We start from the raw sequence: 24,359 nt of genomic DNA, 5'->3' as shown, positions 1-24,359 counted from the left end.
GCTGCATGGGGCTCCACCAGTCTCCATGCACAATGAATATGGTATTCCTACAAACAGAGTATACATAAATGTGAGTGAGGCGGTGAGTTGCCCTTATTAATGTCTGCCTATTCGAAGAACCAAGCGTTTCTTCGTTATGCTATTCTTGGGAGCCACGGATACATGTCCATTAGGGCAAGGAAGTCACTGAAGATAAAAGTTCGGGAACCACTGGATTAAATGATAGTTTTGAAGAACATTCTATTCCTTTTTCGCATACTAGGGTAAGTCAGACGGCAACATACAGTTTAAAACTTTCCGCGATTTCTTAAATTTCACTGATCGGCATTGTAACTGCAACCGAGAAAATAACTAGTGTCTCTATAAAACGAGAGGGTTGCTCTCACATCATAGAGAGATGCAAAGAGCTGGGATGTATCCCAGACAGGAAATCATCTCGACAGCCAATCGCCACCAGACTCCACACACAACCAATCAGAGACCGACACTTCCGGTGAAATCATCCAGTACACATCTTCTGTGACTTTCAAATGTAGCGACATAAAATTTACCCGTTCCGCATTCCCAGATGTACCACCGGTACGATATGAGAAACAAGAGTGTTTATCCTACCACAGATGTGGGCAAAACATCAGTTATTGAATATATTGTACCCTTTCCTAACCGGGAAACCGCATGTAATTCCCAGAAGCTGACTCCGTCCACCGGCACTTGATCTGAGAGGTCGACGGTAAGGAAAACTTGTTCTTAGGAGAAGCAAAGTTACAAATCATCTGGGCTCGTTATTGCCAAAATATGAGTTTTAAGGAGGCGAGCTATCTCGTGTATGCTGAAATGCAAAGTATCAAGTTGGGTGATATACCTCATAAATACTGCTAAGCAGGTTAAAAATATCTTGAACGAATCTGATTACAATCACCCAACCAGAGACTGATTTCTAACCGCTTGAAATTTATATATATACTGTGTTTGTAGGAATACCATATTCATTGTGTATGGAGTATTCTTTTTTTGTTTAAATTACTAGAATCTGACATCTGGTTAATGCTGCTTTCTTTGTATCCCGATGGATAATTTTCTCAAGAAACATCAATTCGTACCTCTTATACCAGTTTTACCACGGTCATATTTCCTTATTCCCCCTAAATATTATATAGATTTAATTTTCAAACTGCATTTCGAGCTAGAATTTGTACTTGTAAGCAATGCTGACATAATATAAAATCAACAAATATCTGACTTTTTTTCCTAATGCTCATTCAGGAAAATTTCTTAAGCGAAGTAAAAAGTGCAAATAAAGTGCAAGTCTTAAGAGAATAAACTTGTCGTATCTGTAAAATGCTTTTAATGGTGGTTTTCTTAAGCGCGTGATGTACTTGCTCACGGAAAGTTTCTTTAGATGATCGGTAAACGCAACGAAACTAATCCGTCTTTTCTTTCCGCGAAACTAGAAAAGGCGACTGTTCGATATCGTTACTCCAAACGCACATTATATTATAGAATTTCTTCATTCTTACAGAGATAGTGGCAGTGAAATATTGATGCTTCGAATCGATTTGCTGGGTAGTGTGAAATTCTCAAAGAGAAATGAAACTTTCGTGTAAAGAATTTGGGAAGATCGAACATCTTCATTGAGAGATATCTAGAGATAAGAAGAGTAGTTTGGCATCGATAAAATTATGTTCAATACCGGAGGAATGTTCACGAGTTTTACGTATATTCGATATGTTAATCTGACTATTTCAATGTTATGCTCCATCAGATTAAGCTACAAATTTTCATGTTCATGATTCAGAATTTCTCTGCTTGAATTAGATAGATCATACTTTGTTTAATTATAAAATAACAGCAAAAAAACGACTAGGGCCATATTTGACCCAAACGTAACAGCTGCAGAATAAATGTGCATAGCTCAGCAGGATTAATCAAAGCTAACATCATTTCTTTGATCAGGCTTATAGCATCTTTTATGACTCTGATTGCAGTCGTGCCTCAGAATTATGAAATCAGGCTGTTCGATGAGTACGTCCTAAGGGGAAACATGGCCTTGCTGCGTTGTCCTGTACCGAGCTTCGTCAGCGACTACGTCCGAGTCGTTTCGTGGGAAAGAGCGGATGGATTTCTCATCACTCCGAGCATCTTAAGTGGTACGTATATATTTGTTACTATCAAAGATACATTTCGACCATGAGCTCTGTATGGTTAAAAATCCTTGAACTAGATAGAGCTGATAATTGTTAGCGTATGGAGAAAACATGTCCGAACAGAAACCGCTACACAGTGATTCAAACAACTGCCCAGATATAGAGTCACAATACCTGCCACGATGTGTGTGAAATATAGATAAATCATTCATTATTACTAACTTCATTTGCATTCTGCCAACACCATTTTTAATTATTTTTCCAGCATCTCAACCAAAAATTTAGATACACGACTAATTTTTAGGGGGGGGGGGAAGAAATTATTTTGTGAGTAATTTGCAGGAATAGGAGGAATCTAAGAGAGAGAATATGTGTGAAACACCCTACCACACACAAAACCCTTTCCTACCACGAATCGTTTCCGAGTTATAGTGTATGGAATTATGGAATGGGAATGCTCAAGTCTTAAAAACTCAAATTCATTAGTTTCTGAAAGACCTACACACAAACTAGGCACATATTTGGAAAAAAATAAAAACTTCTATAAGGGGACGCCATTTTCATCAAAATATCTGGGTTCATTGGCGAGCTATAATCAATGAAAGACTGATGAAATTAAAAATCGAATTGTAGCCAAATTCGGTAACCACCAATTTCACAAGTACTCTTCCTGCCAGAACCAGTCAAATGTATCAAAAACTTTTCCATTCCAACAGCTCTCGAAAGAGCCTGCAATAAACCATATGGGTGTTCCAGTTCAGGAGAAATTTAGGTTTTAGTATGCAATGCATGAATCTTGGCAAAGATCTGATTTTGCAGAAAAAATCATACAAGGTACTACTACCCTTAAGAAGATATCTGGATTTAATGACGATCTACAAACGCTGAAAGATTGGCGAAGTGTAAAATTGAATTGAGATAATTTCTACTGAAATGTCTACTTTGATAAACGCTGATTTCAGAGATATATTGCGAACGAAAGGCTAATTGCTTCCTGAACTAGAATAGTGATCGTTCATTATAAACTCTTTCGAAAGCTATTACAATGGCCAAGTTTTGTGAACTTAACTGAGAGGAGCTGCAAGAGTGTTTGTAGAAATGTCGAATAAACATTTTAGCCCCAATTCAATTTTGCACTTCGCCTATCTTCCATAGCTTGTGGCTTGCTAATAAATCCTGATATTTCGAAGGAGAATAGTGTCACCCTATGGGATTTTTTGTTGTTCTTTCGAATTTGTGCTTAGTTAGTGTGTAGGTTTTTATAAAATTCACAAATTCGGGGTTTTTTTCAGACACTTGACGCATTTTTTTTCTATAATCCATTACCCACCATAACACGAAAACGGTTCAAAATACAACAAATTTGATAAAGTGATATATGTTTCCCTTGGGCTCGTATGTCAACCCCTTTCGTTCGGCAGAATAGGTCACCCCTGATACGAACTTTTCATTCATCTATTATTATCTAATGTTAAAAGAGGGTAATCAATGTTATCCAATCGTTTAAATCTCTCTTTTTTTAATGAAGGGAAGTATGGAATGTTGGAAAATGGCGACCTTTACGTGAGAGACGTTACAGAGCAGGACAGTTCACAGAGCTTCCGTTGTCATACAGAAAACATAGTCACGAAGGAGAAGAGAGCAAGTGTAAATTACTCAAGGATAGTTGTTTCAGGTACAGGTTTTTGCATGCAATGATGAATGACTTACCATGATTACATGCTTTTCCATGTATCGGTTTATTTTAAACCATTTCATTGTGTTATTTGAACGAGAAAATAAATAATTAGCCTGATAAGCGATGGAAAATATTCAATATTCGATGAAAAATAAGTTGTGTGTGCAAAAAATAGATATTTATTTGAAAGGATTAAAAAAAAAAAAATATATATATATATATATATATATATATATATATATATATATTCATTTTTAAGGCTAAAAGGTAAATAGTTCAAAATGTTGGCTAAAATTCTTAAAAAAATAATAATATCGAGGGAAATCCGTCGATAAAAAATATCGATGTTCATAAGACTTTTATAGCCATGATTATTCCTCTTTTTTAATACAGTCGAATCCCCTTATTACGAACGCCAAGATACAGGAGGAATCACTTCGTTAAAACGAAATTTCGTTATCTAGGAATTAAAGATTACCTAGCATTGTTCCTATGTAAACATATTTGGGGATTAGAAAAGTATTCGTTAAAACGAGATTTTCGCTATAACGGTATTCGTTTGAACGAGATTTTCGCTATAACGTTATTCGTTAAAACGAGATTTTCGCTATAACGGTATTCGTTAAAACGAGATTTTCGCTTTACAATTTCCCATAAGCTTGAATTTCCGTATAGCATTTACTAATGAAATCGATTTAAGTGTGATAACGATGACGAATTCGTTTTTCATTGTAGAACCTCATCATCGTCAAGCGCCAAGAATCATCCGTCAGCTAAGCGTGATAAAAGTACCATCTGGAGGTAGGGCAACACTATCTTGTCTAGCTCAAGGTTTCCCGACGCCATTATATAGGTGGCAGAGAATATCGGACAATCCTCTCGAATCGAATTCCGACTTGTCGAACAGACAACAAGGTGGCATACTGCAGTTTCATAGCGTCACCGCTCTCGACAGCGGTAGGTATATGTGCACTGCTAGCAACAGCATGGGTGAAGATAAGGTCGAGACTGAGCTCATCGTCGAAGGTAATTGTTTTCCACAAATGTATCAGAAATCCATTAAAACCATCCAATAAATTAGAAGGGGGGTTCCTAACTCGAAAATCGATATTAACAACGTACCTGCGATGATACTTGACTATACTCATCAAAAATATAGCAGTACTAATGGGATGGGAGAAAAAAACGAATTAAAACAGATTAAAAATACGTTAAATTCTAAATAGCATCTGCTATTTTCTGAAACCAGAATCCCTAGAATTTCTTTAATGATCTCATTCTGAGTGATTAACAAAAGTAAGGATAAGGTATCGAGTTCAAAAATTAAAAATTTTTATACTGATAGACTTCAAGATAATCGATGTTAAAACGAAAAGTAATACATTTTTGTATTTCAAAGGATTATTTCGTATTTTAAAGTAACACTATATCACTCCAAAACTTGTAGATACTGAAACCCGATAAAGAAGAGCAAATTTAGTTAAAATGTCGCTCATCGATTCTAAACATCTATGTTGGAATAAAGTGAAAATAAAAAAAAAAATTAAAAAAAAAACATACAAGTTAATCTGAAATGTTTAGCGAAAAACATTTTTAATTGCTTTCTTTAATAAGCGAATTTCTCGAGATATTTCCCCCTCTCCTAGAAATCATTGAGTCATTAAGGCGGAAAAAGTTATTATTTTAATTAGTGAGAAATCTCCGAAGAAGAAGAAAACCATTTGTTTTAAGCAATGAAGTAGGAAGGAATCGAAACAGGGAAGAGGAAAAAAAAAATCGTTCTCTTCTTCGGATTTTCCTCCACTTTTACGTATACATTAAAGTGATTGCTTGAACTTTTAATTTAATATACCGAAATGAACTAGTTTTAAAACGACGTAAAAAAAAGGAGATTAATTGCCTCTTAATTATGTTATCGAATTTTACAGAAAATTTTCTAAAATGCCTTCATTTTATTGGTAATCAACGAGCGGAACGGCATCGGTAACTGCCATCCATACGTTCGTTCATGGGAATTCTGAATTGATTTTTTAATTGCTGTATCAACATCATAGTGTACATGGTAAAATTCCGTTATAAACGACCGATTTCATTTTTACTGTTTATCGTGAATGTATAAAGTTTTGATGGTTAGTGGTATTCAAAACTTTCTTGTAACGGGGTCGAAACCCGCTACATTGAGACCTTTATGTACGATTCTGTAGAAACCTAGAAAAAATAGTGTTACAGACAGTTACTCAGTTGTCGGTGTAGACAGCTTCAAACAATGTGCGTCCAATCTTTATGTATTTATAATGTGCGCATGTAATATAACGTATGTGTATAAAACTTATGTTATTGCGCTTATTGATGCAATGTTAATTAAGAACCCGATAAAATTTAAGATGAAATGAGACTACAAATATAAAACAACAATATTCACGTGTAGGCAAGCGTAAAAAATATTCATTGACAATTGCAGTTCTATCTCTTAACCCCTACCTCAAGGGTTCTCACACTTTTTTCACCCATGGAGCCCTTTTCCCTAATCCCTAATGAACGCTTATCCGCGGCTCCCCAGTGCAGTTCAACAAGGATTTCTTTCGAAAACCTTTGTCGGAGTGCCGCAGAGCGTCGGTCCTGACAAACGTTGATGGCGCACAGTTTCAGAACCCCTGCGTTACCGCTTCAACCGCTCTGGTGCGCAACAATCGGTTTCCTCTTTACCTTTCAACCAGCTTTGTGTTGGAAAGATCCAACACCCCCAACCCTACAGATATCTTATCTACAGAAACTATAAACACGGAGATAGAGGCAACCCCCCCTCCGATCACTCTGCAATCATTTCTTACATTTGCATCACTCACGTGCTGCAATCTTTTGTTATTTCACATGATTTCTTTCAAACCGAGCACAACTCAGGTCTATCGCCATCTACTAATAAAATGAGTATTGAGTTTACAAAATAGGAAAATTTAGTTTGAGTCTAGTAAATATGAATTTCGTCGGAACCAGAGAAAATTTCGTTGTAAGTAAGTTTATCGTTATAGATAGTATCGTTATACGTAGGTTTCACTGCATGTGAAAAACTTAATGAGACCGGATATTTTGTTCAATGTATCCGTAGCTTCTTTGTCGGATTTAGTTGAAGAATTCCAATTATAACAGTTAAAATACAGGGTAATATACCCACAATTCGATATTTTAAGGAACGAGTAAATATGATGAGAACAAAGTGGCATCGAATAACAAACGGGAAGTCAATGGAAAGTTGCCGGAGAGTTGCATTTCTAACCCAATAACCCTGCACTGATCAGCTGAAGTTGGTTTTCTGGGTTTTATTTCGACTTTCGAATCATGAATATATGGACCTATACGTATATATATACACCTTTCCACCATCAACAAATATAACTGCAATGGGTGACAAATTCTTACAATACTGAAAAAAAATCAAAAACTATACTCTTTTTTACCAATTTATACTTACTAGAGAAAGAGGTGATTTTCTTTAGGGAAGACTCTTCCTGTAGTCCGTATTATGCCGACGTGAGCCAGTGAAAGAAAAGTTTATTAGTAGAGCCCAGAAGTGTGCAGGCAAAATTCCATAAGTGTCCTTCTTTGCCTATTTTCAAACCTTTTTGGTAAAAATTGCTTTTTTGAGATTTTTATGACGTAAATGCCTGTTTCAACATTGTTTTATTTTTATTCGTGAGTTTTAGAGGCCATTTTCTGTAGAATTACATGTTGAGAACTTTAAAAAAAAGTTATCTTTCCAAAAATTATCCAACCTTTAGTATAAATTCTCATCAGAAAGCCTTCCTTCCTCTCCCCTCGGCTCGATTCAGGCACAAATATGCATAAGTGCTTGAGAGATAGGAAAATTGTCGTTTAGACATAGAAGTAACAAAGATTTCACATCTTCTACACGTAGCTCTCAGATAGCAATCAAAATACCGTCTAATTCGCATCAAGAATGTGAGTTCTAGACGAAAGTAACCCACATGCTGTACATGGCCGTAGTGGACATGTGCAGCGAATGCATGTCCACTAGGTCACGGTTCCCCACTTGGGCTCCGTGGAAATTTTCTTGGGCTCCACATGATCAAACTCCACTGAACCCAAGAAATAAAATTTCAGAACCAGGAGAGCTATCTAAGATGAAAACTACCTTGTTACTGATACTCGCAAAGCTGTTTCCTATTTTGAATTTTAAGGAGATAGTCTCACCCGGGCACGGTAATCTCATTTGCATAGGGGCTTCCGCGATAAGATGTGGCACAGTGGTTTATGACAATTAATATGTAAATTAAGAGGTGGTGCCTAAGACCTCTTTTATTTTGCCCTAGGCCAAAAATAAAAGATTTGGCTGATGATGACGTATGTGATCCCCGGCTCGTATTCTACTTTTACTTCAACTAAACCACACAAGCGCTTCGCTTGTCCATATTCCTTTGCGGAACTTCTATCGAATTAGTACATGTTGGAATGTGCGTGTACGTGTATTGAAAATGAGGCGAAATTTGTTTCTGTGTAATGCTTGCTATATGTAGCGCTGCCATCTGTCATAAATTTCCTTACTATGAGTGAAGTGCAATGATTAATGATTGAATAATTATTACACTTCTCCCATATCGTGTTGGAAAATATGATAAATCACCAATAAATTACTTAAATTTACAAAGCATTTCTCTCGAACTTCAGTCTGGAGTGATGGATTCTATTGGTGATATTGATTATCTTGATAAATGGGAGGAAATTTAACATTATACACAGGGGCTGATTATAAAATTCATGTCTTTATCCTTATAACACTCATTTTCATTTAATTTATGTCAAAATATATATAGTGCACTCATCACGCGTGGGAGAAATTTTCCCCTCACATTTCCCTGATTCCAAATACATGGCGTTGAGATTACTCTAAAATGTTGAAAACAATGTTGATAAATTTTAATTTAAAGAAAATTAAATCACTCAAACTTAAATATAAATATTTTCATTTTATTTAAAGAGAATACATTAAAGTTTGTATATTATAAAGGCTATTCAATATCATCAGCAGTATGACCATGGACATTACGAGATATTTGCCATTTGATTGACGATTTTTATCTACATTATCAAGAAAACATTTACTAAAACTAAACAATCAGTTTTATCTATTTGTTAATGTCGTGTAGTTTCTCAGATTAGAAATCTTCATAAATTTCCCAAAGACGTAACAGTAAGAGTCGTAAAACTCCGAACTTTGGCGAAAAATTTCGTGCAAGAGGGAGGTTTCGGGAGGGGAAAGGGGGACGTGGAATCTCGCCGAGACAACCAACCGAACATTAACTGAAGAATATAAAATATTGAACAGAAAATAACTTTTCTCGCGCCCCTCGCAGATACAAGACTTCCGTCTTCGCGTCCTGGCTTTGAATCTTTTCGCCTGCCATCCCGTGCGCGAAATTTATGGCATCGAAGTCAAAGTGTATAGCGAGTAGTCAAATGTTTACAGGAGAGAATAAATCATTTTAAATGTCTGTAAACACTGGCACGTTTCGCAATTTATTGGCGCCATATTTCTCGATGAAGGCTGGACGCGAGCAACGCGATTAACATAAAGTTTGCTCAAGTTATACACGCGTACCACTTCCCCGGCTTTGTAATAGAGATCGTTCATGAACAAGATAAGGTGCAGAAATTAAGAACAAAAAAATGGTTTTGTGATTTCCTTATAAGTTGCAAAGTGATGGAGAGATGGCAATTTTCGGGTTCATGAATTCGCCGGATATGATTCATTTTATTCATCGTAAAACCCGGTCAGTGACGAGTTGCGAAAGTACCGAGATTTTCCAAACTCGAAATATATGGTGCGCTTATACAGGGTGTATTTAAACGGACCGATGGTTTCTCTCTGAAAATACGAATTCGAATATTTCTCAAATGTAGAAAAATGGGGTTTTCTAGCAGATTTGAGGAATCTGAGAGTGACATCGTCCTCGTATAAATCATATATAGCCTATATGTCAAGGTAAATGTGATAAATCCGCTTATCCTGCACAATCGCAGAGTATTTTTAATAATTAATAATTAATAATTTTTACCGACGATTATGCATGGTACCCAAGCAAATCTGAAAATTACCCTAATTAAGCACATTTACCGGTGATTATGCATAACACCCAAGCATCACGTCGTCGTTAAACATGATAAATTGATTGAATGACTATATGATATGCTATGCATGATAATTCATACATATATTGTACTATTTCGTGAATTGTATATCGGGGTAGGATCGTTAAATCTGTTATCTGGGTTCGAATCCCGGGTCGTCATGGATGTCTACTAATACTAATAAATTCCCTGGACAGATCGTAACGATCTCTTGGGAATACGTGCTGATCACGTTATTATTTATTATTATATCGGGGTCCGACTAAATCCATCACACATGCTGCCATACTCAGGATTTTTTTCCCATATTTATCAAATTCACCAATTACACAGGGTATTATGCATAATCACAAATAAAGGCGATGAATTTAAGAGGATTATTGACGAGGTGCGTGTCTGGTTTAGTAGTAGTAGTGCTGAAAATTAAGACACTCACTATATACGAACTCAGACTGTTAGGTATACGCACTTACACTTTCGGAACGACTCAATCAGTAGTAAATTGCCCATGCCGATAAATCGGTGTTGTTCTCGGTTTGAAAGAAAGAAAGATCACTTTTTATAGCGCTGACACCTACATTTCAAACTATGAGTGAAGTACAAATGTTTTTTAACAGCTGGGTATATTTTGAGAAGATAGAAAATTTAAAAGCCATAGCGGGGAATCGAACCAACGCCCTGGACCACTAGACTATAGAGGCAATGAATATCTCAATCTTTCCTCGGAGCTCGTATTCACTGAACGGGACCGTGCATGGACGGTCGGACCTGATCCAGGCCAAAGCTCTCAATTACTGACAATGCGGCAATGCTGGCAATGCCGCCAGATGGCGGCGACTTATCCTAATATGATGTCACTCTTTGCTATCCATGCAAAGGTTTTTAACAGCTGGCTGATGCGAAGATATATTTTGGAAAAGGGAAAAAATGCAACTGTCTTTGCGGGGAATCGAACCCCCGTCTTTTCCGGGAGAACGCCCTCGACCACTAGACTACAGAGGAAACGAATATCTTGATCTTTCCTTGGAGCTCGTGTGACCGTAAATGGACGGTCAGACCTGACCCAGGCCACAGCTCACCATTGCTGACAATGCCACCAGATGTCGACTTATCCGAGGATGATGTCACTCTCCGCTATCAATGCAAAGGTCTTTAACAGCTGGCTGGAGCGAAGATATATTTTGGAAAGAGATAAAATTCAAAATTTGAGTCAGATCCGACCGTCCATGTAAGGTCCCGTTCAGTGCACACGAGCTTCAAGGAAAGATTGAGATGTTCATTGCCTCTGTAGTATAGTGGTCAGGGGCGGTTCACCCTGAAAGTGGAAGGACGGGGGTTCGAGCTTTGGCCTGCGTCCGGTTCGACCGTCCATGCACGGTCTCGTTCAGTGCACACGAGCTAGAAATAAAGACCAAGATATTCGTTGCCTCTAGTGTAGGGTGTTCTCCCGGAAAGGACGTGGGTTCGATTCCCCGCAGGGGCAGTTTCATTTTCTCTATTTCTAAAATATATCTTCGCATCAGCCAGCTGTTAAAAACCTTTGTATGGATAGCGGAGAGGGACATCATCCTCGGATACGAGTGAAGTGTAATAATGGAATATCTTCACCACATTGTAGGTCTGTTAATTTCTTTGACGATACTTTTTAACGGGGAGATAAAAAAAAGTCAGCACGAATCTACTAAGAGAATTAGTGTTTAAATTACTTCTAATTAAAAGTAAGAGTTTTCTTGATACTGTGTTTTATAAGTAAAACATCAGTTCGTTTCAGAACACCGTGTATGTACATCGTATATATGTGTACAGATATTTAGCTTTAATTTGGTCTCTTGAATATATGTATATCCATCTCGTGTAATTTTGCAGAACCATTGTCAGTATCGATATATCCGAGAGAAGTCAGAGCTGACGTTGGGAAATCCATTACTTTCAACTGCTCCGTATCTTCAGTTCCGAAATCCAGGAACATAATATGGAGGAAGGATATGCAGATCATCGCGCCGAGCTCCCGGACTGTTCTCCTAAATCCGACTTCATTACAAATACGCAGGCTCACCCGAACCGACGCTGGGATGTACCAGTGTTTCGTGAATACAGAGAAACAATCGGAACAGGCTTCAGCGAGACTCATTATAGGTGGTGAGTGTTCATTCGAAAAATTATCATTTCATGTAACCGAGAGAATTTCAATAATCCTTACCTAAAATGATGATTCTCCTCGAATTCTCGAGCAATAATGAGGATTTATTCATAAACTATAGAAAGTCCAGTTTCATGACAAATTTACATTCTATAAACAGAAAAATGTTATTGCTGTTATTGGGTTGCTGTATTTTTGATATAGTTTAGAGATATATTTAACATCCATATTTTTTATAGGCATCTTTTCTCAACCCCCCTCGTTAGGAATTTTGTGTGTTGTGCCCTTTGTATTTGTAAAGAATGATTTTCAGTATCTCACCTTCCTGTAAGTTCTCATTTATCCAGATTTGGGGCATCCTGCATACCTCCAAAACTCTTAAAAAAACGTCAAAAATAAATAATATGTGGACGTGGAACTAACATCTTTTCAAGTTCTAGTATCATAAACAGAAAGAGAGAGATTGATATTTCGAATATATTTCCCATATACAGTAAAACCTAAGTTGGAAACACCTACATTTTCATTAAAACCTATCCTTTAAAGAGAAGTGTTCAAAGCTGTAAGAGGTACAGTAATGTGGGCACTCTGTGTAATAGTATTACGGCTGGTTCCATTTAAAAGACTGCCATTGCAGTGAGGCGTCAATGATGCCGTGTTCAAATTAACATGCACATATTATAGAAAGTACGATAAGTGTAATAGAATAACGCAATAGAATGTATTCTGAATTTTTTGTACAATTATTAACGTTTTATATGCGATACCAAAATCCTCCTGTAGATTTCAATGCAAAATTCGAACACACTGGAACGAATCTCCATTCGAATTTATTTAGCCATTTTCTGGACCCTTTGTACAGAGTTGTAGATTCCTTGAAAAATCTCGATATTATGTCATTGACAAACATAAACTGGGTTATGAATTTTATGTAATTACCACATGCAATTCCCCTTGAAACATAACATATCACAAGCCAATGTTGTAATCAGTTAAATCGTGTATCGCGATCTATTTCCAGATCTTGCAGCTAAGCTCAAAGTCACATTCTCCGAGAAGACTGTCACACCGGGGAGTTACGTGTCATTCTCTTGCGTGGCATCTGGAAATCCATTGCCGCATATCAGATGGAGGTTAGATAACATATGGCCCATAACGAGCAGACCGGGCATTGTAGTGAGCAGCCACATGATGTCACATGGGGATGTCATTAGTTACGTCAACATCACTTCGGCTGATGTCGTCGACAGTGGACTTTACAGTTGCGAGACCTATAATGACGCCGGCTACGACTCGCATTCGAGGAGGCTGAACGTTTACGGACAGGTAATGATGAGATCACTGAGCAACATGACGGCCGTGGCCGGAGACGATTTCATGATGCTTTGTCCGTTCGGAGGCTACCCTTTCGATACCATCGGCTGGAAGAAAGGTAAGCCCATAACCAAAGGTTTATAATTAACCAAAGAATATTCTAAATCCATTTTCTCACTTTCATTTCTTTTATCATAATTCATAAAGAAAAAAATATATATATACACTGGGTGACAAATGGAACAATCTAGTAATTATTTAAGCAATCAGTATATTAATTAAATATTTAATAACTCAATTCACAGCGTTTAATTAATTAACCTCGTCGGTACATAGTTGTGGGGATTTTTCTTTTTCCCGAATGGATTTTTTTTTCAATACTTCTTCACTTTATTTACTCAAAATGGCTAATCAGCATCGAAATTAATGAAAGAAATTAGAATAATTCTAAGATTACTAGGGAAAAATTCGAAAAACGGATTGCCCAATAAAAGGTGAATGTGTATGCATAAACCTATTTGTTTTCAGATTACTTTATCTTCAGGGGTTTTCTGCGTTTTTCCCGGTTTTTGTTGTCACACTTGAATAATTAAATTAATTGAATAACAAGTTTCGAGAGGATAAAACAATCGAATTTTAAGATAAGAAGGAATTATGCTATCTTTCACAGAACAGTGGAGTTTCTTCCATTTACTTCTTTTTTGACACATACGCAATTAATGGACGATTCCTGTGAATGTAATTTTTCTACACCCCCCCCCCCCCCCCATTAGAGCACGCTACATTTATTAATATATTTTTTTTTTCTACGGATTCCTACAATCTCGAACTGTAAAAAATTAGTAGAAACATCTAACAGCTCTGGCATTTTTTAGAATAAACTTAGGATTTCTAATATTCCAGCCCGATATCGGGGCATTTTTAGGCTTCATAGTAGGAATAACTCTAATGCTTTCCCAACTTTTCAAAATACCCCATCACTTTTATTCCGTCCTGTTACCTAACAACAATCTGCGGAAATCAAAGACTGTGGATATTCATAAATGCGTAGAACAGAAGAATATTTATGGGGGGGGGGATGAGTGAGTTACAGCGCAGGGCAGCTAGTTCCGATCAGAGGGGCAGCAAATTTCGGGAATAGTTCGTCAAGAAAATTCGAACAGAATGGGAGAAAGGCGGCAAAATTGGTATATATTCCACGGGTTGTAAAACTATGAATCCGCTTCTGCGTATAGGCAGATAAGGAATTAAGGCGTGAGTGGAGCAGTGATGATATTCTCGACTACAAACACGTGAACCCCCAGCTGCATTCAAAATTTAACTTATCAATATGCAATATTTCAGTTGGAAATTGTCGAAGAAAAGTTCTTTACACACATGAACGTGTGGTGATATAAATGGAGCCTTTCCTTAATATAACCTTACTGAGAGTCTCTTCCGTGCTCAAGGCGAGGACGGAAAGTATACTGTATATATATATATATTATATAAATAAACTGAGTTGAGAGATAAATATTTCGGACCATGAGTAAGCATTGTTCTAAAAATCATGCCGATTTAAAAAATTACCGATTGCCACAAATAGGTGCACTGTGTACACACAAGTTTATTGATAGAATACGATAGAATATACATATAGTGTTGAGAGAGAGAGAGATCTTCAGTTATACTCAAAAATACATCAGAAAATGTTAGGGTAACGTTATTCGTCGATGGTGATGTTGATGTGTTTCATTACTTCAGCATGTATTCCTCTATGCATTTTTTCAATCATAAATTACTTTCCGTAATGCCATGCTCGTCCCCTCTGATTACATCTTACATGCATTTTTCCTCTCTCCAAATACTATTTTCTCACAGTGTGATTTGGTGCTTTTCCGTTTGATTTCTTTCCCATCCAGAGAGCTCTGAATATCAATACTTCAATTAGAAACATCTGGTACACGAATAAACAAAATAATGTACCTCATAACCAATGAGATTTCACCAAATTCCCTCAAAATTTACTGGCACGTCTGGTTATCAATTTTAGAGACTATTTGGTAAATAAAATTTCTCTACTTCAGCATCAAATATTTCGCACAATGTCTTGAATTAAAGTGAAATGTTATATTTCGTATTACAATCAACGAAATGCATATTTCATTTCTATGCGAGTAATTTTAATTTTGGGAACACGGGATTAGCCTGGAATGGCTCCAAAATCGTATTTTAGATAAAGTTGGAAATATCTTACGGTTTATAATCAAGCGAAGGGGGAATAAAATATAATATTAATTCAGCTGAAGTATGTTAAAAACGTTGGAGCGGAAATTAATTGCGTGGAGAAATAACGTTCTCGAGATATAGTTAAAAATCAGAAAAATCCTGTGTACGGTTGTCGGTTTTGGTAGGGAGAGAGAGAATTCCAGAGGAAAATTTTCAGTAATCACTGATAACCACCACCAGCTTACAATCCTTCCAGGCGTGAAATAATGTATTCAGCTGGTACGAAACAATTCTGGAAACTTCGCAGTCCTACACAGAACAACATCTGTGTGCTGCGAACTCTCCTGCAAGCAGTTGGGTTGGTGCTTTCCGGGAGAAAGTTTTAATTTACATCGTGAATGTTTAGGTTCGTGTACGGAAATTGTTTGCGTCTCCTTTCACCATGTCTCGCCATCATAGACAAACATCTGGTATTCAGAAAATCTCTAGAGTAAATGCCGACCATGTTCACGGCATTTCTGCTCTTCTTAAATTGTTAGAATTCCTTTATTTTCAATTTTTCAAATAAAGAAAATAAATTTAATTGAATTCCTTAACACATTCACGAGATATATATATATTTCAACATTTTCTTTCCTCTTCTTTGCCTGTTCTAAATGAGACTGAGATAAAGGTTTTGAGACATCATTAAACAACTTCAAGCCATTTTAGATGAAATCTGCGTGCATTAATACCTCACAAATGACAGTATTGAGCAGCAAAAATTGCTTTTCATCTAAAAAATGATAACATACATACAGGGTCGTCACAAAATAAGTTTGCAGACATACAAGCCCTCAGCGGCCTCAAAACTCAACGAATATCAATGAAATTCGATACACAGGTGTTTCAGCGTATGCACTCAAGAAAAAAAAAACTAGCTCTCACGGTTATGGTTACAGAAACAAAAATTCGAAAAGTTAAAATAGCAACACTCTCCCCGGGCGCGGTAGTTCAGGTCGATAACATACTCGCCTAAAGTACCGAATAATGTTTAGACGTGTCCAGCGTTCGATACCCTGTTCGTCGTTGTCAGAAATTATGCTGCCGCATGAGTACAACAGAAATGGTGATAATATGATCACATTTCTGCACGTAGTCCCACATCGATTGGTTAACGCACCAACGTATTGGTCAGCATAATTTAAAGGAAGACTGCTGTTTCGGAATCGGCCATAAATTTTAAGTCCCGGTATAATTAGCCCTCGTGTGCAGAAAATGACTAGTGTGAAAAAAATGATCAAATGAGCAACATTCTCGTTTGATCATTTTTTACTGCGCCGAAAACTTTTATGCATTGCATAGTGTTCGGCGCAGTAAAAAACAACAAATGGCGTTAAAACGGTGCCTGTATCACTATAAACGTCGGCGCAGGTTGCAGAAAAAGCAAGATCTCATAAAGGCGTTGGTCGCTAGTGTTTCGGTAGGTTATTTCCTGGGTCTAGGTCAATTCGTCGCGATCAACTTGTCGCACGACAATTCGTCGCAATCAATTTGTCGCAGCGTCAATTCGTCGTGCTACAAACTCGTCGCGGTACAAATTTGTCGCAGAGTCAGTTCGTCGCGGTACAAATTTGTCGCAGAGTCAGTTCGTCGCGGTGAAAATTTGTCGCAGACTCATTTCGTCGCGGTACAAATTTGTCGCAGAGTCAGTTCGTCGCGGTACAAATTTGTCGCAGAATCAGTTCGTCGCGGTACGAATTTGTCGCAGAATCAGTTCGTCGCGGTACAAATTTGTCGCAGAGTCAGTACGCCGATCAAATAAATTTTCAAAATTAAATTTTCACCGTATAAGCCGCACTCCCGCTTTCTGGCGGGATCTCCATTTCTCGCAGCGAGGGGCGTTGGGCGAACACACCAAGATGATAAATTACGATAAAATAAATTTTCAAAATTAAATTTTCACCGTATAAGCCGCACTCCCGCTTTCTGGCGGGATCTCCATTTCTCGCAGCGAGTGGCGTTGGGCGAACACACCAAGATGATAAATTACGATAAAATAAATTTTCAAAATTAAATTTTCACCGTATAAGCCGCACTCCCGCTTTCTGGCGGGATCTCCATTTCTCACAGCGAGTGGCGTTGGGCGAACACACCAAGATGATAAATTACGATAAAATAAATTTTCAAAATTAAATTTTCACCGTATAAGCCGCACTCCCGCTTTCTGGCGGGATCTCCATTTCTCGCAGCGAGTGGCGTTGGGCGAACACACCAAGATGATAAATTACGATAAAATAAATTTTCAAAATTAAATTTTCACCGTATAAGCCGCACTCCCGCTTTCTGGCGGGATCTCCATTTCTCACAGCGAGTGGCGTTGGGCGAACACACCAAGATGATAAATTACGATAAAATAAATTTTCAAAATTAAATTTTCACCGTATAAGCCGCACTCCCGCTTTCTGGCGGGATCTCCATTTCTCGCAGCGAGGGGTGTTGCGGGAACACACCAAGATGATAAATTAGGATCAATGCCCATCCCAAAGCACAATTTGCCTAAGGGGTCATTCAAGTATTACGTCAGGATCGGGGAGGGAGTTTCGGATTTGTTGACTTTTGATGGCGGGGGGGGGGGGGTTGAAGGTCGCTTACGTCATCAACCACCCCTTTTTGAAGATATGAAATATTCTAAGCTTCTGGTGAAATTTTGCTGACGGGGGAGGGGATGGGGGTCAGTGTTTTGCTGATTTTTGCTGACAAGGGGGAGGGGGTCAAAAATGGCTGAAAATCTGCTCACGTAATACTTGAATGGCCCTAATTCACTATTGAATATGTATCTGCCATGTAGGGAATACATCTTTGAGGAATTTTTTACCGACAATATATCTAAGGCTAGCATTACACTATGAAAGTGTTCTAAAAGTCCTTTTATAAAACTTGAAAAATTCAACCAATAAGATTATCGGTTGCATTTGCTCGAATGTAACCTATGAACTTTATTGGTTGGATTTTTTGAGTTTTTAACTTGAGCAACTTATCCGGTGCAAATTAAATTTTGAAAATGTATGTGATCGCAATTTATCATCTCGGTGTGCGCCCCAACTCCCCTCGCTACGAGTAATGCAAATCTCGAGAGAAAGCGACAAGTGTGGCTTATCCGGTGAAAATGAAATATTAATTAAATTAAATTATTAATTATTTCAGGTTCTTGTGGAGATACTGTAGTGGTTAATGTTGGTGGGAGTCTCGATTCCACATGGGACAGATACAAGTTTACACTTAAAGACAGCCTCCGCTGTACTGTAATTTGGGGAATATCATAAACACCGACATTTTTTTACAGAATTTTAAAATTTTATCATAGAAAAAATGATTTTTTTAACATTTACAATAATTAAATAATAAAACATTAATATCAATTGTAATTTTAATTTCGATGTAATTTCGATGATTTTTTTCGAAATGACAAAAAAAAAAATTTAGTAAACTGTGTGCATTTCTTGATGGAAAAAAACTTTTCTTCATGTTTATTTTTTCACGTATGAGACAAAAAAACCTACATACAGATCGCGTGACGAGTTGACTCTGCGATAAATTGACGTCCCGACGAATTGGTTACACGACAAATTGTCACTGCGACGAATTTGTACCGCGACGAATTGGCTCTGCGACGAATTTGTACCGCGACGAATTGGCTCTGCGACGAATTTGTACCGCGACGAATTTGTATCGCGACGAATTTGTACCGCGACGAATTTGTATCGCGACGAATTGGCTCTGCGACAAATTGATGCGCGACGAGTTGAGCGCGACAAGTTGATTGCGACAAATTGACCGGCTACGGTTATTTCCTGCGGCAGTAATATGATTTGCATTGCTTACACATTTCTCTTTGTCTACCCATAGAACCGGCGTTTATCATGATAAAGTATGACATCTTTTGCATACTTCTCATTGTAGAGTGCATATTCTAAAACAGCAATACCTCGGATTCCCTTTGCATTCGTTGCTTTTGCGACCGCTAGGGGCTCGTATATCGGCAAAGTTATATTGTGCACCCCTGTAAATAACAAAAAATTTTGAAGTCGGTAGATCCCCTTACTATGATATGTACTAGATTGAATCCACAGATTTTCAGAGTATTTCTATGGACATAGATGCACCTTCTCTCTAATTTACTAGTTGTCTCGTATTGCAACTGATAGATAACGAAACGGGTTGTTGCGTACTCTGCATGTGGATTATTCCGTGGTCAGTTTTTCGAGTTAGTTAGAATTCACGGATTATTTCACTTGTCGATGCAAATAGATAAAGACAATAATTGTTTCAGATTATTCTTGAGGGAATGATTGATGGAGCCTGCTCAAAGAAGGGTTTTTTCCAAATTCAAGTTGAACGCAAATAATTGAGTTTTCTAATCAATGTCAGGGCTGTGAGCGTTTACACGATATGGAAATGCGCTCATTCTCTCGATTTCTTCACATAAATAAGTATTTAAAAAACAAAAAAATGTGGAAATTGTCAATTTGAAAAAAAAAATTGAAAAGTTATGCCATTAAAATTGCAAGATTTAGTGCAGTAGAATTTTCTTGAGGATTTTTTTTAACATTATTTTTGTCGTATTAAATTCATTTTATTCCTTTATGGAGGGAATAGCCTGTGATCTACAGATTATGGCCGAATATAGTTTATTCCAATTCAGATTCTTCATGCTTCTCACTAATAAATTTTTGCGCTTACAATCGTACAAAATGTGGTCTGTGTAGTCATCTTGTCCCCAACTATCATCCATAGAAAAGATCTATTTCTATAGCAAGAGAGATTCTCATAGAAGTTGTTATGACATTTTTATTTTCAAAGAAATTCAAAATTGTAAATCTACATACATAATATTTAAAATATTTTGCAGCCAATGTTATATTATAGTTGATTGGAGTGGCGTGAACATTGTGCAATATTCCAAGTCATAGTTTTCATACGAAAGAGTTTTTAAGAGGAGAAAAAAGCAAAGAAAAAAAATTCAAAATGAAATGGGTATTAGAATCAGACTTTGATACATTACGGAAAGATGTATCTATGCTATGTTTCTATGTTATTTCTTTTTTTTTCTCAGCAATAAATGAATAATAATGCAAATCGAAAAAAAAAAATAACAATGTTTCGCACATACACAAACGCACTTACACAAATACTAAGTTATTTTTGGAGGATAAAAGATGGTAAAAATATTCATGAATACGGAATCATAATTTCGTAACCTCGCATACATTCATGTCGGCAGCTTTTGCTTCTGAAAGCTACACTACGCATGCTGATGAGATGAGAAAATGATCGAATCATCTGCCCTCGAACATCCAGCTCAATACAAAATGATGTTTCGTGAGGATCTCTTTATAGAACGTAACCACTGAAGGATGAATGGAAACCGCGAATTTTCAAGCGCGTTCTGTTATTCGAATAGTGTGATTCCTATTACGAATAAATTTCCATTCAAATGATTCCTTGAGAACTTTGATACATGCCTAACTGTGAATTGCAAATATGAACTAAGAAATAGATGTGATTGATCCATGTACATACTGGTTATTAAATCGAAGTAAAATTCCAACGGTTAGAATTCCCTTATAATAGGACATCATAATGATGTATTCTGACACATGTCCAACTATAAGTCATTCAATACATGACAAAACTACATTAATAAGATGACTATAGTTATATACATATATATTGGTATGTGTTGACTTCGACCTATATCATAATTTAGGATGCTAAGAGTGAATTGCGGAGTAGGAAATTAGTATTGGAAGATGAAAACGATCAATCTACTTGTGCGTCAAAACTAAAAAATTCTAATATTTATTTCTAAAATATATCATCATAAAACTTTTTTTTCAGAGGGGAACACACTTCCAATGAATCAACGTCAAAGAGTTTTTGCCAACGGATCGATGCTGATACAAGACGTTGAACCTGGAGTGGACGACGGCGAATACTCCTGTGAAGTGAGTTCAGGACAAGGGGCACCAGCTCATCGCTCATTCCGACTTATAATCCGATGTAAGTATTAACTTTCTTCACCATGTGCTAGTGTTAGTAGTCTATTCAATTATATCACTCATGTTAACCCTTTTTTAAAGGCTATTCCGATTATACCTTTTTATGAAAATGGTAATTTAGTACTACTTATAAGAATATACAAGTTTCAGTATAGAGCTACCATTTCACTCACACTATGACTGCGGTAAAGAATATAGATATCATAGAAAGATTAACTTTTGCAGCAAAAACCATATTCTTTGCGAGGAATCGAACCATTCGGTGGTTGGAGTCTGTCCCCCATCACAATGCACCATCCCATCACAATCCGGATGACTTTTCATAGAGTATTGCACTCTGAACGAGCCTGTGAAACGAAGTCTGCACTGTTTCCGATTGTCTGCCTTGTTTACAAAAGTTATCTCTATTGTATATAGTGGTGGGGAAAACTATAAAGCCAGATGAAAAATGGTGATTGAAAGAAAGTAAAAATTTTCCACGCGATGAAAACAATAAGAAATAACCTCTTCAAACTCATACAAAAATTTAATAATTTTCCATTAAATATTTGTTTTTACATTTGCAATATAATGCGCTCGGAAAAATAACTGTAACGGGGAGAGCTGGACTCCAGCGTTCCTGGCCGGGCATATAATAAGAGAAGCCCGAAAAAAATATTTTACATGTATAAATATTTTACTGGATTCACTTATTAGGAAAAAAAATATATGAAAAACAAATTGCTGAAACAAAAGTACCTGAAGTGATATTGATTTGAAAGAAAATAAAATATTGAAAGAAATACGAAAATAATTCAATAGGAATGTGGTCACCAATTAAATATCTGAAATTACTCAAACCGCTAATTACAATTTTGCGGCACCGACATAGGATGAGGCAGCCGAATAAACCGGCTGAGAAACTGGGGAAAAATACCGATGAAAAGCCAGACATTTCGAGAAAAAAAAAACACTTTGTCAGAATGCATTATATAGTAGTCAATGAATATAATTGCCTCTTTGCACTGGAGCTCAGTCCTTGTGCGGTTATATACAGTTCAGTCTTATAGTATTCAGTGAACATTTTCTCGAACCGACATAAATATGGGAGATAATTGACGACCTGTTAAAAAAAATATATATATTTGGAGAAAAGTTTCCTGACCTTCTGACTTATTATGTTTCATATTTATACTATTCTATTGCAAACAGTAGAAATCGCGTCAATTCTAGACCCCCCTGCTGTCACCTATTGAATAAAAATAAAACTGTCTGTTACGATTCTTTAAAAAAAAAATAGTTGTTAGTATTAAACCATGTGTAGAATGAAAATGAACAACACGGGATATGAAACTAATTATTTCACTTTTATGCTACGTGCCGGTGAAAATTTTATGCGCCAAAATACCGGTTACTAAAATTTTGTTGTTTGCAAAAAATTATTTAGCAGAAAAAATAAGAATATATTAACCAGTATTTTGGTACAAAAACTTTACATCGGTGTTTTAACAAAAATAAATAATCATAACTCATATTATTGGTTTTCCATGCTGCATATCGATTGAAAACCAATAACCAATCTGATTTACAAAGTGTAACAGATAATTTTGCTTTTATTTGATCGGTGAAACCATAAATTTTTCATATTTGCGATATTTTTACGATATAATTGATGTAGAAGAGGAAAGCGCATAAATATTTTCTACAACTTTTGAATCAATTTCAGAATTTCTAACAATTTCGGACACTTTAGATAGTATAATAAGGCCATGTCATATTTGTCACACAAAATTATAATTTCGTTGGACAAATATGTTTTTACGTTTTTATGCAAAATTAAAGAAATATTTTCTCTTCTTCCGTAAAAATATCATCAAGATATATTTCACTGAAAGTTAGGTTTTCCGTTTCCAAAAAATCCAGTTGCAGTTTTTAATGGCTCCCATGCCCGCACCGGGCTGTTAAATGTTAGGTCAGTGAAAGTATATCCAAATACGGGACCACATATTTGCATGATAAAGAAATTTATGATTTTTTATGAAATTTATTATGACTGATAAACAAATTCTTGGAATTCCACGCATGGGTGTAAGAACACATACATCATCGGCGATGAAAAAATAAAATAAAACGAGTGCTTCTTTTATTTTACTTTATGTGCCTGCTACGCGAATGTGTCGGAAAAAAATTCATTCCCGGTCGAAATATTTTTACTTCCCTTGGGCTGCCGGGAAATTGATTTCTTCAGCACTTATACAATGGTTTTTGAGAATAAGAAATATGTGTATGTAAACTTTACTTCCAGCTAAGCACAGGACTCTCAAAAGCCATTACCCAGGGATCCGTGATGTTGCGACAGTCCTGAATAGAACTAAGGGAGGATAGAAATATAAGAGAAGTTCACTGAACTGCGATCCGGAGACCGATCTATTTACAAAATTTTTATTTACTATGAATTTACTGAAAAAGAAAGAGCTGAATATGAAGAAAAAGGATCTCGCTCCTCGATGAGGGTAGGAGACCCTGGGTAAGACAGCGAGAGCCACGAGGAAATAATTATGTTCCAGGGGAGTGGCATGCGTGGAAAAAACGTTAAGAAACACTGGTCTAGCGTAATCGCCTGGAGTGTGGGAGGACGGTGTGATTGGAATATCCTTTCCGGGTCCTCTAGAAAAAATTTCCCTTCCAAAAATACATTACTACATTATACC

General features: G+C 36.7%; 1 protein-coding gene across 3 annotated transcripts in view; it reads left to right on the top strand.

Moving 5' to 3' along the window:
* The window catches only part of LOC149078971 (cell adhesion molecule Dscam1-like), a 114,795-nt gene that overhangs the window by 41,304 nt on the left and 49,132 nt on the right, over nt 1-24,359 (top strand). For all 3 annotated transcript variants that reach the window (XM_089241205.1, XM_089241204.1, XM_089241206.1), the window contains exons 3-8: nt 1,986-2,147; nt 3,673-3,819; nt 4,558-4,848; nt 11,833-12,105; nt 13,128-13,538; nt 21,509-21,670. In XM_089241205.1, the coding sequence (XP_089097331.1) occupies nt 1,986-2,147; nt 3,673-3,819; nt 4,558-4,848; nt 11,833-12,105; nt 13,128-13,538; nt 21,509-21,670 (1,446 nt within the window). The remainder of the gene's footprint in view (nt 1-1,985; nt 2,148-3,672; nt 3,820-4,557; nt 4,849-11,832; nt 12,106-13,127; nt 13,539-21,508; nt 21,671-24,359) is intronic.

This window comes from Pholcus phalangioides, unplaced genomic scaffold (assembly GCF_987345545.1).
Source record: "Pholcus phalangioides strain wild (caught in Gottingen) unplaced genomic scaffold, Ppha-v1.0 ptg000013l_1, whole genome shotgun sequence".
NCBI lineage: Eukaryota > Metazoa > Arthropoda > Arachnida > Araneae > Pholcidae > Pholcus > Pholcus phalangioides.
The sequence above is the reverse complement of the archived record's forward strand: the minus strand, read 5'-3'. Positions and strand labels throughout refer to the sequence as shown.